Source organism: Tamandua tetradactyla, chromosome 18 (assembly GCF_023851605.1).
Source record: "Tamandua tetradactyla isolate mTamTet1 chromosome 18, mTamTet1.pri, whole genome shotgun sequence".
Taxonomy (NCBI): domain Eukaryota; kingdom Metazoa; phylum Chordata; class Mammalia; order Pilosa; family Myrmecophagidae; genus Tamandua; species Tamandua tetradactyla.
In genome coordinates, this window is record NC_135344.1 from 74,619,566 (window position 1) to 74,636,427 (window position 16,862).

At 40.9% G+C, this 16,862-nt stretch overlaps 1 protein-coding gene across 13 annotated transcripts in view; it reads right to left on the reverse strand.

Annotated features, from left to right (window-relative positions):
- PIEZO2 (piezo type mechanosensitive ion channel component 2) overlaps positions 1-16,862 on the reverse strand; it is a 562,484-nt gene that overhangs the window by 209,497 nt on the left and 336,125 nt on the right. For 12 of the 13 annotated variants that reach the window (XM_077135993.1, XM_077135995.1, XM_077135992.1 and 9 more), the window contains exons 6-7: positions 4,425-4,635; positions 2,905-3,118 (exon numbers count right to left, since the gene is read on the reverse strand). In XM_077135993.1, coding sequence (XP_076992108.1) covers positions 2,905-3,118; positions 4,425-4,635 — 425 coding nt within the window. Of the gene's footprint in view, positions 1-2,904; positions 3,119-4,424; positions 4,636-5,726; positions 5,860-16,862 lie in introns of those variants that run through there. The other variant, XM_077136001.1, reaches the window with a different exon arrangement.

Here is a 16,862-nt window from a genome sequence, read left to right on the forward strand (position 1 = left end):
TTCTTCTTTTTTAGAAGAATCACATCTTCAGTTTCCAGGTTAATACAATTGGTTAAGTCAACAGGATCTGTAATTTGCTAGCTTTTGCATGTGTGTTGTGTGCACGCATATGTGTAGGCCATTAACTTTTATTTAATTAAATTTAGGAAGTTTTATGACTAAAATTTAGGATTAACTTTTGTTATTGTTGTTAGTATCGCACAGACACAGGTAAAAACCAGCTTTCATTGTGGCCAAATTTTACATATGAATCAACAAAAGCAAAGTGGGTTGGTCCATGCACTGACTCCTTTTTCCTATTCCATAAAAACCACAACAGAATATTCCAAAAGAAGGATGCAAAGTTATATTACCCCTTCATTTTTAAGTACAGAATCCTCATTTTTCACCAAGAAGGAAAAAAACACCTATATCACTTCCCAGAGGTGCATCAGACAGAAGAATTCTGGGTGAGCCTTCACCTCACGCTTACCTTACCTCCTACCATTTCTCTTTCCCTTTCTTTTTTCTGCAACTTTCAATTGTGAACTTTTCCAAAGACAAAGGAAACTTTAACTAGAATAAGGATTAACTCAATACCATTTGTGGTGGCTTAAAGCTATATGTATCTCAAAAAATATGTTCTTAAATTTAATCCATTCCTCTGGGTGTGACATATTATAAGAAGGAACTTTTGATTAGATTACTTCAGTTAGGGCATGGTGCACCTCAATTGGGAGTTCTTTATAAACAGAGTAAAATTCAGACAGAGAGAAAGTTATAGGAAGCAAGAGGCTGGACATCAATGAAAGGGAAGGGAGAGTCCAGGAAAGACTGCCATGTGCCTTGCCACATGACAGGAACAAAGGATTGCTGGCAGTCAGACCCTGAACACTGCAATCGTTGGGAAGAAAGCATCACGTTGATAATGCCTTGATTTGGACATTTTCCCGTCCTCAAAACTGTAAGGTAATGAATTCCCTATCGTTTAAGCAACCCGTTTCATGGTATTTGTTTGAGCAGCCTAGATAATTAAATGCTGTTTACCTAGTTTAAGTAACCATTAGCATTTTGCCATATTTTATCTCTCTTCTACCACCTATCATTATCTAGCCCTCTCTCTCTGTCATCACCTATCATTCTCTATCATGCTAGCTGCTAAACCATTCACGAAGTATGGACTCATGAGCTCTATCCCTAAATAATTCACCATGTATCTTCTCAAAATTAATACCATTTTCCTGTACAGCCACAATACCATCATGCTCCTAATTCTACACTCCCTGCTAATATCCAACCCATATTCAACTTTCCCCATTCAACCCCCAAATATCTGTTTTAGATTTGTTGTTAACCCAGCATCCAATCTAGAGTTATGCTTTACATTTTTTAGGTTTCTTTAGCCACTAAGTTAGAACAGTCCTTATTCCCCCCTCTTTTTCATGATATTGATTTTTGAGTCAAGTAGATCAATTGCTCTGCAGATTCCATAGTCTAGATTTTTCTGATTGTTTCCTTGTGGAGCCATTTAAATAGATTTTCTACCCCTTATTGGTAGTTAGGTTTAAAGACTTGAAAATACAATGCTGTAAGACCTCAAATTGAATATATGAAGATGTACAAACTATCCCATTTTTGGTAATGTTAATTTCTATCAGCTGATGACAGTGTTGACCACAATTTTAAAGGTATGATCTTTTTTCTTTACAATTAGCAAATAATCAATGATGTTGCAGTACTTCATCATTATGCAAACATCCCGCATTCCAGCAACCTTTTAAAGCAACAGTTTCAGGCTGTAGTCAGAAACCAATACTAGATCCTTTAATCAAGGATTGAAGAATAATAATTTCCTAATTCCACTATTCTTTACCTTGTCATTAGCTGGTGTTTTCTAGTGAAGAAGAGCTTTCCCTCATCAAATCAGAATGACCTAGTGTTCCTTCTAAAAGGTAAGTAAGTGCTTAATTATTTCCCATTTCTACAGCAAGCAGTCATCTTTAAAAAAACATCTCTAGTAGAGACAAGTTATTAGATTGCTCTCTTTTTTACACTCTCTGTCTCACTATGGATTGGCATTTTATTTATAAATTTTATAATCAAGTGGTTATTATTTTTTATTCTCACTTTGTCCTATATTTAGCCTGTGAGACTTCCTTCTAGCTGTATCCTTCTGACATGTATTTTCTTCTCTGATATAAATTTCTTCCTGGATCTCTTTCTACATCCTAAACATGTGTCTTTTCTGTGTACTACAATCGATAGGGCTCTGTCTGTGGTTGGTTGAATTCTATCCCCCAACAAACACACACTTTTAATCTTAATCTATTTCTCTGTGGGTATGAATCCATTGTCAATAGGACCTCTTGAAGATGTTATTTTTAATTAAGCTGTGGCCCAACTGAAGCAGGGTGGGTCATAATCCAGATAACTGGAGGTCTCATAAAGATAACTCTGAAGTCATAATAGAAAAAGGAGAGGGCATTCCCACGTGATGGGAGGCAGAAATATAAGCTAAGGAACCCCAAGGTTTACTAGCACCTAGCACCCAGAATGCTACTTTTTTTAGGAGAAAAGTAAGCCTTGCTGCCATCTTGTTTCTGGATTTCTTTAAGCTTCAAAATCATGAGCCAATGAATTCACATCAATTAAGCCAACTCTTTGTGTGGTGTCTGTCACAACAGCTCAGGCAAACTTAGATACCCTTGTTTTTCCAGGCCCCAGCTGTACCGCCAGAGAAGACCTACTTTCTTCTAGACTGTGTCATTCAATAGATTAAAACAATAGACTGCTCCTTCTACTCTCACCAAACATGTACTTAACATATCACTTGCCATCCAGAAAAATCCTTTCCAATTCATAATCCTAAAACAAGACCACAAAAGGAGGGAAAACACCTTAAAATATATGAAACATTTCTCTTACCTTGCATAGTAGTCATTGGGTGGAACTGCTTCTTGAAAGAATTGGAACTGGTATAAATAAAGTCCAATTAGGTGCCCGGCAGTGAAAATAGCCAGTAGAACACACAGACAGCTGAAGAGCAAAGGATCGAAAGTCCGGCACCAGGACCACCAGGTACACAGACCCAAAAACACAAAGAAATATACAGACGAGGTCAAAGATGGCAGCATCATGCCTGAGGGGGAAGAAATGTGACCATCAAAAACTGAACAGAACTGGGAAATCACCTACTACTCAGTAAACATAACTAATAGAAATCATGTGAATTTCTTTTATACTCTTTTGGCTATTGAGTAGGGTATTAAGATATTAGTCATATGTTGTTTATATAACAGGATCAAATGCCATTTTTAATGTGAAAAAGTTATAATGAAACTGATAATTTTATAAATAGAAGAAAACACAAGAAGAAGAAATTCTAGTTGTGCTGTTTGAGTAGAACACAGATCTACTTTTCATACTAGTACAATTTAGCACATTTACTTGCCAGCTTCCTAACTGCTACTTCTTTGCCCAAATATTTTTTTGGAATTCATATATGTCTTCCAACTTTCCCTGACACCATTTTATTTATGATCTCGTGATTTGCTTTCAGTTAACTAAGAGGCATAATAATATTATATCCTATGGCAGTTATGCTCACTAAACATTTGCCCAATCTGACAAAACTTGCTTTTCACTACCACCAGGAGGGGCAATGCAAAATGAGGTAATACCTTGACAAGTATGTTAAAATAATTTTATTGGGCATTTTGAAGCAACTTCTCATTTAAATACTAGGTTATGTTTCTTGAAAAATTCAACTTTTTCTTCTTTTTTTTCCCCCTGTTAAAAACTAGTCAATTCTCTTGTGTGGTTTCAACTAAGCAGCCTGTTCCTGTCTACGAATAAACTTCACAATCAGTCTGCAACACTGGTTAAAAAGTTCAATGAAAAAGGAGGTAGAGGATTAAGATAATATTTGTATGGAATAAGCAGTCCTTGGCCAAAGTTTAAGGGTAATGAATGTCTTTTAGAAGATTACAATCTAATTTAGGAAGAAATGTATCCTGGAAAGTTAAATTACTTTTAACTCAGTGTAAAATGCACACCTTTAGAATGCATATGTGTGAGTCAGGATGGCTACACTTAATTTGTTAAATGGTAGCAGGTTATGGTTCAAAACGTCTATGGAAGAAGAATAGTTGTTATTCTAACTTAAAAATAGAAAATGAAGTCACTTAACAGATATGGGAAAAGGCTGTTCTACTGGGGTTAACAGAAACCATCTAAAAACACCCAAATTAGAACTTAGAAAAAAATTATATATTTTTTGTGGTTTGTACGTGAGGTCAGTTTTACAAGAGCTGCAGTTACTATTGTGGTGTTATGGAATAAAATTGTTTCCTTTTCTCATTTTCTCTTGGACCATTGCTTTCATTATTTGCCAAAGTGCAACTACGCCTTCTTACTATGCTCAGCTGAATATCACCAACACTCACCTGAGGAACCAAGTAAAATGGTCACAACAACTTTCCCGGCGGTGGTTATCATGTTGCCAATGAACTCCTTAAGCTTCGAAGCCACCCAGGCAAGCCTGCGGAACATTTTTAATTTTGTGCTTTCTTCCAACTCTCCTTCTTCACCATCTCCTCCATCTAAATCCTCTTCGTATATCAGTGCCTCCTCTGGGTCTATTTTTTCTCCTCCAGTCTAAATAAATGGAAAGAAGAAAACACTACTGTACAGAAGTCTGCCTACCAACCTGGCAGAATATATAGGTCATAATTTAGGGGTCAAAGTGGTGTCTTTCACAAATGAGGAAAAATAAATGTAGACAACCACCAGGTTTCTGATAATCCCTGAAGAAGTCCAAGTAACTTGGAAACGTTCCTAAAAAATAAACTGGAAAAGCATCACCAATCACAGGGTACCTAATGATGTCATTTTATCAAGTTTTCTCATTTTGTAAGGCAGGAGAAAGTCTGAAACCTCTAATGAAGGAGTGTTTGTTCTTCAAGTTTGCACATTTGTCACCAAGGTGATAGGTTTTCATAAAAACTATCCATGGCTTTACCCAAAAGTGTAGTCCCAGTCTGCATTTAGGAAATCCCCCCCTTTTTTTCTGAGCTTTATCTTTGTTCACTATTTCAGTACTTCTTGACAGTGGGAGGAAGCAAGTTCTTGGGCTATTTAGCAAAATATACAGTCGCTTCCTCTTATCCCTTGAAAGACTGATATAGTGATCCACTCCCCAGCAATCCAACCTCTCTGTACTGTCGTTAGAAATTCAGGTGATAAACACAGGTACCAGCACATACACATATTTTTCCATGTACTCTTTGCAACTGGGGTCTGCTAAGGTGGGTTTTGCTTGTTTCTTTTGTTATTAACGAATAAACAGGAAGTGTATTGGTTCATTGGCATCTTTCCCTGGAAGACTTACGGACTTTCAAGGAATCGTAACTGTAAACTCTCCCCTTAAGACAAAAGGAGTTTGTTTTAAAAGCTTGGGCTTTGTCCGCATCGTACCCAGGCTGAGCGACTTCCCTTCTTTAACCTGACGGAAAAGACGGCAGGCTTAAAGAACCCGTTTCCCTGTTTGCCAAGCTCTTCCTCAGTACGCTCAGTTCAGATATTCACGTCCTATTCACTGGTGGCGTCCAGGTCACTTTACTGCCCCGGGTTCTCTGGAGGTGGGTGGGCACAGGGGGAGCTGGTGCAATGCTTTCCCGGAGGCCATCACCCCTCACCTCGGGACTCGCCACGGCCCCTCACCTCTGACAGAGGAGCTCCCCCCTCACCTTAGAAATACACAGCCTTTCCAACCGCATGTTTTCCTCACAAAGAAATTCTCTCCAGAAAAGCCAGCCCGACTCCCCGGTCCCATTGTTCTGTTCTGAACCCCACTGAGGCCACCGTCTCCGACCGCGCGGCCATCACCTGGCCTGGTGTCGGTTTTATGGGACGATCCTGATGCTGAGGGGGGAGTGGATGCCGGCCACTGGCGGGCACAGGTGGAAAAAAGGCCGCCACTTCCGAAGCGTCTGTGTGTCGGGACGGGGGCGGGGCCACGTGACGCGGCTGGCGGGAAGGGGCCACGTGACGTGACGCGGCGGGGGGGGGGGAAGGGGGCACGTGACGTGACGCGGCTGGCGGGAAGGGGCCACGTGACGTGACGCAGTGGGGGGAGGGGCCACGTGACGTGACGCGGCCGGGGGGGGAGGGGGCACGTGACGTGACGCGGCTGGCGGGAAGGGGCCACGTGACGCGGCCGGAGGGAAAGGGGGCACGTGACGTGGCTGGCGGGAAGAGGAGACTGGAGGGCTTTGTTTGCTGAGGAGATGAGAACCGCGGGGTGTGGAGCCAGCTGGCTTTGCCTAGGCCTCTTCACCCCATGCGCATGTCCGACGTTGTCGCGGCGCAGGGGGGCCCACAAAAGAGTGTGGAGAGCCGAGAGAGGCAAGGCCCGGAGGCGCGCATTTGGGACTCGCTGACGGACGGGGGCACCTTAGGTCTGGGGTCAGGGGGCGGTGGCGGTGGCGGGCGAGGGCAGTGGTCGCCGCCCGCCTCGCCTGGCCCCCCAGGTCTCCCTACCCTAGTCTGGACTCTCTGCCTCTGACCCCCACACGCTGGAGAGCCTGTCGAGGGCCCAGGTGGACGGGCGCTGCTTGCCTTGGAACGCGGCCCTCCCAGCCCACCGGGCGCCTGCCCCCTGGAAGGCACGGCCGGGTCGCCCCCGTAATGCGCCCTCAACCACCACCATGAGAGCCGCTCCTCCAGCCTCCCGCGTCCGCCTGCACAGCCCCTTCCGAAAGGCCCAACGCAAACAATATGTTAAAGCTCCTCCCCCAGGCAGGAAGCTGGGCCAAAACCTTCAGTGGCTGCACTTGAAAAGGAAGCCATAGAGAAAGAGGGCAGCTAGGCCCGGGTTACGGTGGGAAACGCAGTTGGACCTTTCATGGCAAAGCTCTTGCCGTTCTATCAGAGTCACAGGGATGTAGATTAAATCAAATAGAAATGTCAGGCAGGACAGGGGTCCCTGAGACTTTTTTTTTTATAAATATGCCACTGTGCTTTAGATTTTCCAGTGTTTTTGCACCAGAATCTCTCGGGGCCTCAGCTGGAAGTGCTTTTTACAGCTTCCAAGCTGAGCAGGAGCGGATTGGGGACAGGTTAGACTAAGTTCCTTCCATCTAGGCCCTGCCAGAAACGCCGTTTATCACATCTGGGCTGCTTCCCTGAGACGCAGGCTTGTCCTTCAAGGGTTCCACTGTGACTCCAGGAGAATATCGACTTACTGGCATGTTTACTAACAAGCAGACTTGCTCCTTAGAGTTGCAATCCGCCCCTGCAACAGAACAACCTGGTTCTGGCCTTGAAGCTGAGGCAGAAGAGCTGTGAAAGATTTAGCCCCCCTTGGTACCTGTGCTATCTTAGAAATAAAAGAGAACACTTTATGGTTTAAAAGGCCAAATAAAATACTGCATTTAATTATTGTATGGGTCCAAAATCAAAAACTTATTTGAAGAAATGTAAGTCCTTTACTTTACCTTCTTCAAAAGTTCCTGATTTCAAAACTCAAGTGATGTATTAGAACATCACTGCCCAGTTCATGTGATGAAGCTTCAAGCACTGCGGAGTCACCTTTGTACAAGGTCACACTAGCCTCTGAATCTGGGTAGAGCCTGAATGGAAGCAACCTCCTCATCCTCATTCTGTGACCATCTCATCCATGGGAAGTCACATTAGAAACCAAGGGCATTCAATTTTGGACCAAGAATACATAATCAGTTACTTCTGATCAGACCTAAGCACCCATTTGTCTTCACCTCGAAGCACTTTAAGATTCAACCTGGGCTGGAATAAATCAAAATTCCACCTGGGAATTTTAAGAGTACAGGTTGCCATGCTCCACCTCAAATGAAAAGTTGGAACTTTGGGGAATGAATCTCAGGAATTTTTACCATTGAAGAGGTCTTCTGGATGATTCTGAAGTAGCCAGCAGCTTAGCATCGAGAAGGCATTAGCTGACCATTATAAGCCATTGATAAGCTCATTCTACATACAGGTTCAGCTGAATAGGCAACATTCAAAAATAGTTTGTTGGAATCATATCCTGGAAAACACATTGAAATAACTTCTCTCTGGAACCTCCTTTAGGTCTCAATCAAGCTTCAGACGTTAGAGCAGAACTTCTTAAGCTTCTGAATCCATTTTCCTTTCCTTTATGGTTAAAACCCTGTTTTTAAAAATATTCCTATGAGAGTGTATCAAAGTTACGTATAATGAGCCAAAAGGTCTGGGAAGCTCCAAAGGAAGCATTTTTTCTAGATTGTCACGAGTTGTTTATGCATTGTTTATTATTAAAAGTTAACAATTTATCTTAACAGGAGGGGTTCATTTCAATGTAAGAGCCCAAGGAAGGAACAGGAAAGTGTTGTGACTCACTGTGGATGATAATGTTAGCCACCGTGGTCCCCTTTGAGAGAAAAAGCAAGACAAAGAGGAGAGACTGATTTGGGTGGTGCCATGCATGTTGGATAAACCAAACATGATGGCATTTTACAGATAAAGCAAATATTTTATTCTGGTGCTAAACTTGGTTAAAGAAGATTATTTTTGCAAATTTATAAGAGCAGTTTGAGCAGCCACCTGCTTAATTTGGAAAAGCGAGTAAGCAAATGTAGGCTTTCAGCCACCATTCAAAAAAGGACAGGTAAAAGGCAGATTTAGCTGATGGCACCCAAACAAGGACAGTTCACCTAATGGTTTTCTGCTAGGAATGCAGAATTGATGAGGCTTTATTATACATATTTTTTAAGTCCAGTTCTCCTTTCCCTACCCCAAGAAAGACTGTGATTTAATGGGTCTGGGAGGTTACCTGCATCAGTACCTTATAAATTCCCCATGTAAACTCACTGAGTTTGATTGCAGCAGTTTTAAAAAATAGTTTGAATCATCATTTGAAAGGGAGATTAGCCAATTTGGATTAACTACTCATTTTAAGATTTTTCCCTTAAGAATATTTAAAAAAAAATCACTTAGTGGAACAACATAAAAAGCAAATCAGCATAAACACACACCAAATGCACACACATACATACACAAAACACACCCATACACAGACGCATACATACATATAAACACACACATACACAACATATCCACATACACAACACACACACATATACACATACAGCACACGCACCCTATTTATCATCCACTAAATTTGTCTTTGGTTTCCATGACTGTTGCTGACCCTGAAGCATTCCTTTTTTCAGGAACCAGCTAAGGTTAGCTCTTGAAACTGTACTTGCTGCTGCTTCCTCTAGAAGCAAAATATTCCAAGAGAGATGACAAAGTAACATTCAGAGGGCACACAACCCTCCTTGGTGCATTCGAGTTCCCTAAAAGATTTGGAACCCAGATTATGACTTGTGATGGACTGAGGTGCAAACAAAAATCACATGGTGGTTATTAAAATGTCAAAAGGTTGAGCAATGCTGTAACTGCTTGGGAATGGGTGGCACTGAGTGTGGGCTCTGCTCCAAGCACCATGCCAGGTCCAGACGGATCACAAACGGACTCCATCATGGACCCCAAAGACTTTCAGCCCCTTGAGGGGAAGAAACCAGTCACATATAACAGGAACATAAGATCCTAAGGATGGAGAGAGTAAACGGGGATGGCTTCTGACTATAGGTTTGGAACACCTCATTCCAGTCTTCCTGAGGCAAATACGATGGGGAGAGAAAGGAAATGGTAAGGAGTTGGCAACGAGAGGAAGGAAATGGATAATTGATGGTAGACAGTAATTTTTGACCATCCGGGCACAGGGTATGCCCTCAGTAAAGGGGGATTGAATAAGTACAGGTTCCCACAGACAAATAAGCCTCCTCCTCTGCAGCCACAGCCTGGAGAACACAATCGAGACGGACTGATCCACAATCTGCCTGCATGGGGTCTGCCCTGGCGTGGCCAAGTGGCCTGGGGACTGGGGAGATGCAGCTCTGCAGCAATCCTTAACTGAGGCTCCTATCTGTAATTTGTGGGTGGCTTTGTGCAAACATCCATATTACCTAATTGTTAAACAAATAACTATGAGTGTTACTAGGTGACCAATATTAAGGCACTTTGCTTTATATTGGGTGACCACAAAGAGCAAGAATGAGGGAATCCTTTCCCTCCTAGAGGTTACATTCCAGGAACTACAGGTATGGGGTCAGAAGATAGCCTGTAAGCCCTATTTAGGATGGTCAGGGAGGTACCCATGAGCAGGAAGTGAAAAGCCATGCAAAGAGCAGGAGGCAAGGGTTGGAGCTAGGGTAGGGAGAGGGGGTGGGTGGGCAGCAGGAGTGGCCGGAGGAGGCACAGAGCTGGGCAGGGCAAAGCAGAGATGGAAAGGCCCTGAGCAGCCAAAGCCATGGACACCAGAGTCCCAATCTGAATTTCCATTTACTTTAATGGGAATCCAATGAAGTGTTTTTCCTGGTGATTAACTAGGAAATTAACAATTTTACAAGAATTGCCAGAGCGCTGCCATATGTGGTATCGTCGGGATACAGTAAGCATGGGAGCAGGAAGTGGGAGATCCATTGGGAGGTTATTGCAGTGTTTTGTGGAGAGGTGGGGGTTGGGGAGCACTGGAGGTGGAGACAAGTGAACAATTTCTGACAAAATGTCAAGGTAGAGCCCCCAGGACTTGAGGACAGTAATGGATAAGGGGCCCAGGGAATCTAGCACCATGTTAAGGTTTGTGGTTTGAGCACCTGGGTGGACAATGTTTGTACTGACCTTGAGGGGGAAGCCAGCAGGAAGAATGGGTGGGGGCATGGAAAGTAGCTCCATCTCCTGCCCTCAAACCCACTGCCAATATTTTGAAAGCAATTTGGAGAATAAATCTATATTAAGTTGGTGACAATTCCATTTCATGGGTATTTACGGCTTAATACTGGACAGATGGCATGGGCACTCAAAGGAGTTAAGTCTTCCTGTGGGTGATCTGGGCAGGAGACATTGAAGGGAAGGGCACATGAGGTTCCCCCTTAACACAGGAGGACCTGCCTACTCTGTCCCCCACCAAAGGACCCAAGGCTCTGCCACTGCCTCCTACAAGTTTACCATTTGGGTGTTGTGTTGTTACTTGCATCTCACATGTGAAATATCATCTATCAAAGACTCAAAGCACAGAACAAAACATCCAGAATCTTTCTGAAAATACCAGTCTAGGGGTATTGTTAAAGGTAAATGTCTTTTTCAGACCTTGGGTTCTTTGCTGTTAAATGTTGCTAAGCGGAAGTAATATGTTGGTGAAACAAAAAATTCAGTGATTTCATTTTCAGAGTTTCATTTTTGAGAATATCAAGATATTCTAGCCAATCTCCTAATTGCTAGTTCGTTAAATAAGTTTTATCATGAGTTGCATTTTCAAGTCCATTCTAGGCAAAGTTCACTCAATTAATGTGCTGTCAATAACCCTACCCCCCTTGTTGCATGGTGATGCCCCCACCAACTGACCAAGGGTCCCCAGGTATTTTTATCAGAGGAAAACAATAAAAACGTGGCCATCCATCGCTCACTTCATGCCCACTGATACATAGGTGGGATGCCCTTGGTGGTATTATGGGAATAAAGGATCCAAAATTTGCTAGTTTGGTAGTAAATACCCTACATCTGAATTTCCTCCATGAAACTTTTCTCTTCCAACTTAAACCCATGACATCTAAAACCACTAGCATCTAAAGCATCTCCTGAGCTGTGAGTGTGGTTAAGCCCCGAGAAGGCTGAAAGGGGTGCTGCATTTAGAGGGACATGAAAGAGAGGTCCTCACCTGTATCTAGGAATGCCCACAGCACCAGCCAGACCAAGGACAGTGTATCTGGAACAGCCACGTAGCAGGGCCTTAACTGTGAGTCATGCGGTGCCAGGTTTAAAAGGTAACTGAGCAGTCAACCGGCTCATTACTATTCCAAACGGTGACACGTTTCAAAAGGCCATGTCTGCATGCTTTAAAAAAACAGGATTGGGAAACTATAAAGCAGGAGAATTTGGACTAAGTCTGAGGCTAGAACACATCAAATGCTGAACGTGCAACTAGAAGGTGGAGATAAAAAGCTTCATTTCTCCCATTCTTTCTTTCTTCCTCTTTAAAAAGGAGTAACCTGAACCTCAAGGCTGGAACTTGGAGGCCAGTGCAGTTGGCCATTCTTTGTTCCAAAATACAGATGGCATAACTGCCTAATGGGAATTAGGTATCAGAAAAGAGAGCATAGTTTTTCAGGCTCAGAATAAATTTCCAAATAAAATTAGCATGACCTAAATATTGTATCCCTGAACTTTTAGCAGACAGGAGTTGAATATGTTGAAATATTCATTTTACCTTTTACATTTGATTTGTCAGACTTTTAAGATTTCTCCTTAAACTGACAAGATTGTAATCGTAATTCCTGCTTAATAAATATTTAATTGATTAGAAATGTAGTTCAATACTGCATTAAAATAGTATCTGCTTTAAAAATGAGGCCTCAAATCTCATTAAATAGTTAGAAAGAGTCAAAAGTAAGGGGATATACATGATACTCTCATGTTTGGTGAAATTATATATTGTTTTATTGCATAGATAACACTGTTCTCCACAATATAGGTATCCTAAAACAACGTAGACATTTAAAAATATTGCAGAATATGAATCTTTCTCCCAGTTATGTTTTGTTGATCTGCTTCAGAGTTAAAATGAACAAATAAACAAGACCTCAGAGAAGTCAGGGGAAAAAGCAGCTTTTATGGCATTTAAGGAAGTAGGCTTTCCTCCCTGAGATCTGGACTCTGTAGAATATAAAAGCAATGTGAAAGCTCATACTTCAGGGTTCTTCTCCTTGTCCCCTGGGAAGCTTTAAGGGGAAGCCCTGGACTTGGGATCACCTTTCAAACAGCAAACATCAAATCCATAAAGATTAGGGAAGACTCCTGAGCCCTCTCCAAGGTTAGTTGCTCTTTTCCTAAAACGATGTTGAATTTGCAGAAGAATTTCTCCAGGCCCCAGTGGATTAATCTTGCTATTTCCCCCAAGAGATAAATGACTGAAGAAACAATGCCAACAACATTGCTCTTTCTGAGTATCCTCAAAACCCAAACATTCTCAAGTGTAATTCAGAAGCAGCAGGAAGTAGGTTGGAGCCTTCAAAAATAAAAGAAATTAAAGCAAATTTTCCTGCTCAATTTGGGCACATACTGATATTCTTTTCAGACTCAAGCCCAGATTGTTCCCGTGTAAGAAATATTTTTTTTGTGGATTGATCTCAGAGGATTGATCCACCACCCTGTTCCTCCTGGGCTCCCTAGTAGATTGGAGTGTGGAAAGTGACATCTAAATTAGTCTAAAGTAAATATAACCGAGAAAAAAATCAACCCCATAATAATGATATTTAGTGTTTTCAAAGTCTCAATAAACAGTGCTGAGTGTATCCATCCATCTTATTGTCCTTAAATAATGTGGTTAGTAATATATAGGGCTTAGACTTAAATGAATTTCACATAGAAGTATCACAGTTTATCTCTGAAGATTGAGCCCATTAAGGAAATAAATGCATGATCTGGAATGGTGTTTTCTTTCTCACCAGAGGTATGGACTTTGATGATAATCCTACAAAGACAACTTTACGTAGAATGAGGCTGGCTTTCCCAGAGAAATCATCCTAGGGTTAACATCCACTGGCACAGGCTTTAGGAGACGTTCTGTAATTCATTCATGGGTGCCTTTTATGAACATCATGGCAGAGATTCCTTTCCTGAGTGGGCTGCCTTCAAACACACTGTTCGGCTTAAGTTTCTGTAATACTAATTCTAGTTTGAAATGGTTCTACTACCTCTCAAAATTGGAGGAGAACAGAAGGAGGACAGCAAGTAGCATTTTATGAAGCAACCAAAATGAGCAAACACTGCGCTAGGTATTTTTGCTTTTACTTGATATTTCATTTGGTGGTCACAGTGACTCTATGGTTTATTGCTATTATTATTATTATCCCCACTCTGTAGAAGAAGCAAAAGAATAAACAATTTTCACAAAATTATTCAGCCGCTACGTGGCAGCTTCCCACTCTGACTTCAAATTCCACTCACTGTTCAATAAATATCCTTTACCCTCAACCTGTAATAGGAGGATAATTTAAAAGCAATGTTGCCTTAATAAGGAATAATCATGGAGAAATCCTAAGCCTGGAGAGCATGAGTAAGAGGTTTACTTTCACCCATCCTAGACAATTTTTGTAATGATTATTTAAACCAAATTCTTCTAAAAGCTGTAAATGCTAAAAAGTAAAATTCAAATATAAAAACAGATATTTGAAATTTAAATTCCCTGTCTTAAAGTTGTGAAGACAACCTGAAGAAAAAAGCACTTTCATTATTTTATCCATTTTTAGGATGCTGACAATTCTTGTATGGTTCTTGTATGGCTACTTCACTACATTATTTTTATTCCAAGTACCTTTTTCATGTGTGCCTTAAAAATAATAAAGTATCTATATGCCACATGATTGTATAAGTTTTACCCATAAGGATTTTAGGCAATAATATAATTTCTATTTTGTATAGGTTTATTGTATTATATCTTTCATTTCTATATTGTTTGGCTCTTAATAAGAATCCATGTGTTTAGTACAGGGTTGGTATATGATTTTGCAACCCAGTTACTAGGTATGTACTTAGAAGAACTGCAATCAGCGACACAAATAGACATTTGCACACTGGTGTTTATGGCGAAATTATTCACAATTGCCAATGGATGGAGGTAGCGTAAGGGTACATCAACTGATGAGCAGGAGGGCAACTGTGGTGTATAGATACGATGGTATATTGAGCGGCCGCAGAAAGGAATAAAGTCAGGAGGCATGCAATGAGGTGAATGAAACTTGAGGACATTATGCTGAGCAAAATAAGGCAGAAATGAAGGAACAAATATTGCCCTTTTTAGTGTGTTCTCACTAATATACTAGCTATAATGGCCAAATTCTGAGCATTAAATTCTAGAGCATAGGTTATAAGGAGACAGTAAGTGGGCACAGATCAGGCAATCAATGATTAAAGAGTATATTAAGAACATTCAACAAGGCTCATTGTAAACTTGTTGGATTGTAAGCTCTTATAGCAGTCACATTTAAGCCTGACTTTTAACTTTAATCTCTAAATTCTGAGATTACCATGCCATTTCTGTATAAGTGGGTAGTTTCCTGGAACCTTGGGTATCTGTGTGACACTTGAGACTCAGAGTTAGAGTTCTGCAACTCTGAAAGTCAGTATTACTCCATACAGCAAATGTTAAATAAGCTACAAAAGAGATCAGACTTCAATTAGAGATATGAAGGAAGCTGATCCGGTTAGGACTAAGGTATCTCAGGGTACAGAGTAAAAGATGATATTGCCTGTATTTTAAAACTTCGACTTCTGTGTGAGACGAAAGAAAGAGATATTTATTTTGTCCAAAATTTAAATTTTCTGTAGAACACTTTTTGATGTAATCTGTCTGGTCAATTTATTTAAACAACCTATTTACATGATGAACCTAGAATAGGGGATGAGATCTTGCTATTCTGTACAGGTTATTGTAATACTGTGATACATTCCAGAGTAGGTGGGGCAGGAAATAAAAAGTATTTGCTAAGTCCCATGAGGGACTGGAGAAAAAAATGTGGAATTATTAAACTTCCCCACCTGGGGAATACCTGATATTCTTTTCCAAGCATTAGGGACTTCCAATTTAATAAGCCAAGCCCATGATCTTGAGGCTTGCCCTTATGAAATTTATTTCTGTAATGGCAAAGCTAAGCTCACTTATAATTATGCCTAAGAGTCACTCCCAGAAATCCTCTTTTTTTGCTCAAATATGGCCTCTTTCTCTAAGCCAAACTCTGCAAATAAACTCACTACCTTCCCCATATATGGGACATGATTTTCAGGGGTGTAAATTTCCCTGGCAATGTGGGATATGACGCCTAAGGCTAAGCCTGGCCCTGCTGGCATCATGGGATCAACAAAGTCTTTTTGACCAAAAGGGTAAAGAGAAATGGAACAAAATAAAGTTTCAGTGTCTAAGAGAATTCAAATAGATTTGAAAGGTCGTTCTGAAGGTTAGTCTTATGCAAGCTTCAGCCAGATAATGCAACATGCCAAGCCCCAGCTGGTATTCCTGAAAACCCTAAGAATATCCTGGGCTTAATCTAAGACTCTATTAAAGTTTTAAATACCAAGTTTTTCAAGAACTTAAAGCCACCAGATGGCTCCTATGCCAGATAAGCCCTGAAACCCAGAGGCACCAGTCTTTCCAAGAGTATCAACCAGTCTCATTACTCTGCCCCATAATGTCAACACCCCTTTCCAGCATGAAGAAGTTATTGCCTAGATATCCCTTAAGATTGAGAGAATGATACAATGAAAAGGAGGAGTTGAAATTGAGAAGTTAGGATTTAACAAATAATTATATTGACTTATCATACCGAAATTTCTTTTTAGTTTCCAGCATATCATAATAGCCAGAAGGAAATATCTGAAATTGTTGAACTGTATTCCAATAACCTTTGATAATGACTGTAGAACCATATAGCTTTTATCTCATGACCTTGTGATTATAAAGTCCTTGTGACACTCCCTTTATCCAGTGTATGAGTAGATGAATAATAAAGACATGCATGAAAAATAATAGGCTGGGGATATAGGGGAAAAACTATGTAAACTATGGACAATAGTTAATAATACTACTTTAATAATCTTTCATCAATTGTAACAAATGTAATTACTGTTAAAAAAAATGGTAGAATTACAAAAGAAAGGTGCTATCATCAACTGTAACAAATTTTCCTCACCAGTGCAAGTGTTGGTGATGGGGATGTATATGGGGACTGTGCACCATAGGTATGATTGTTCCATAAAACCAAAACTTCTCT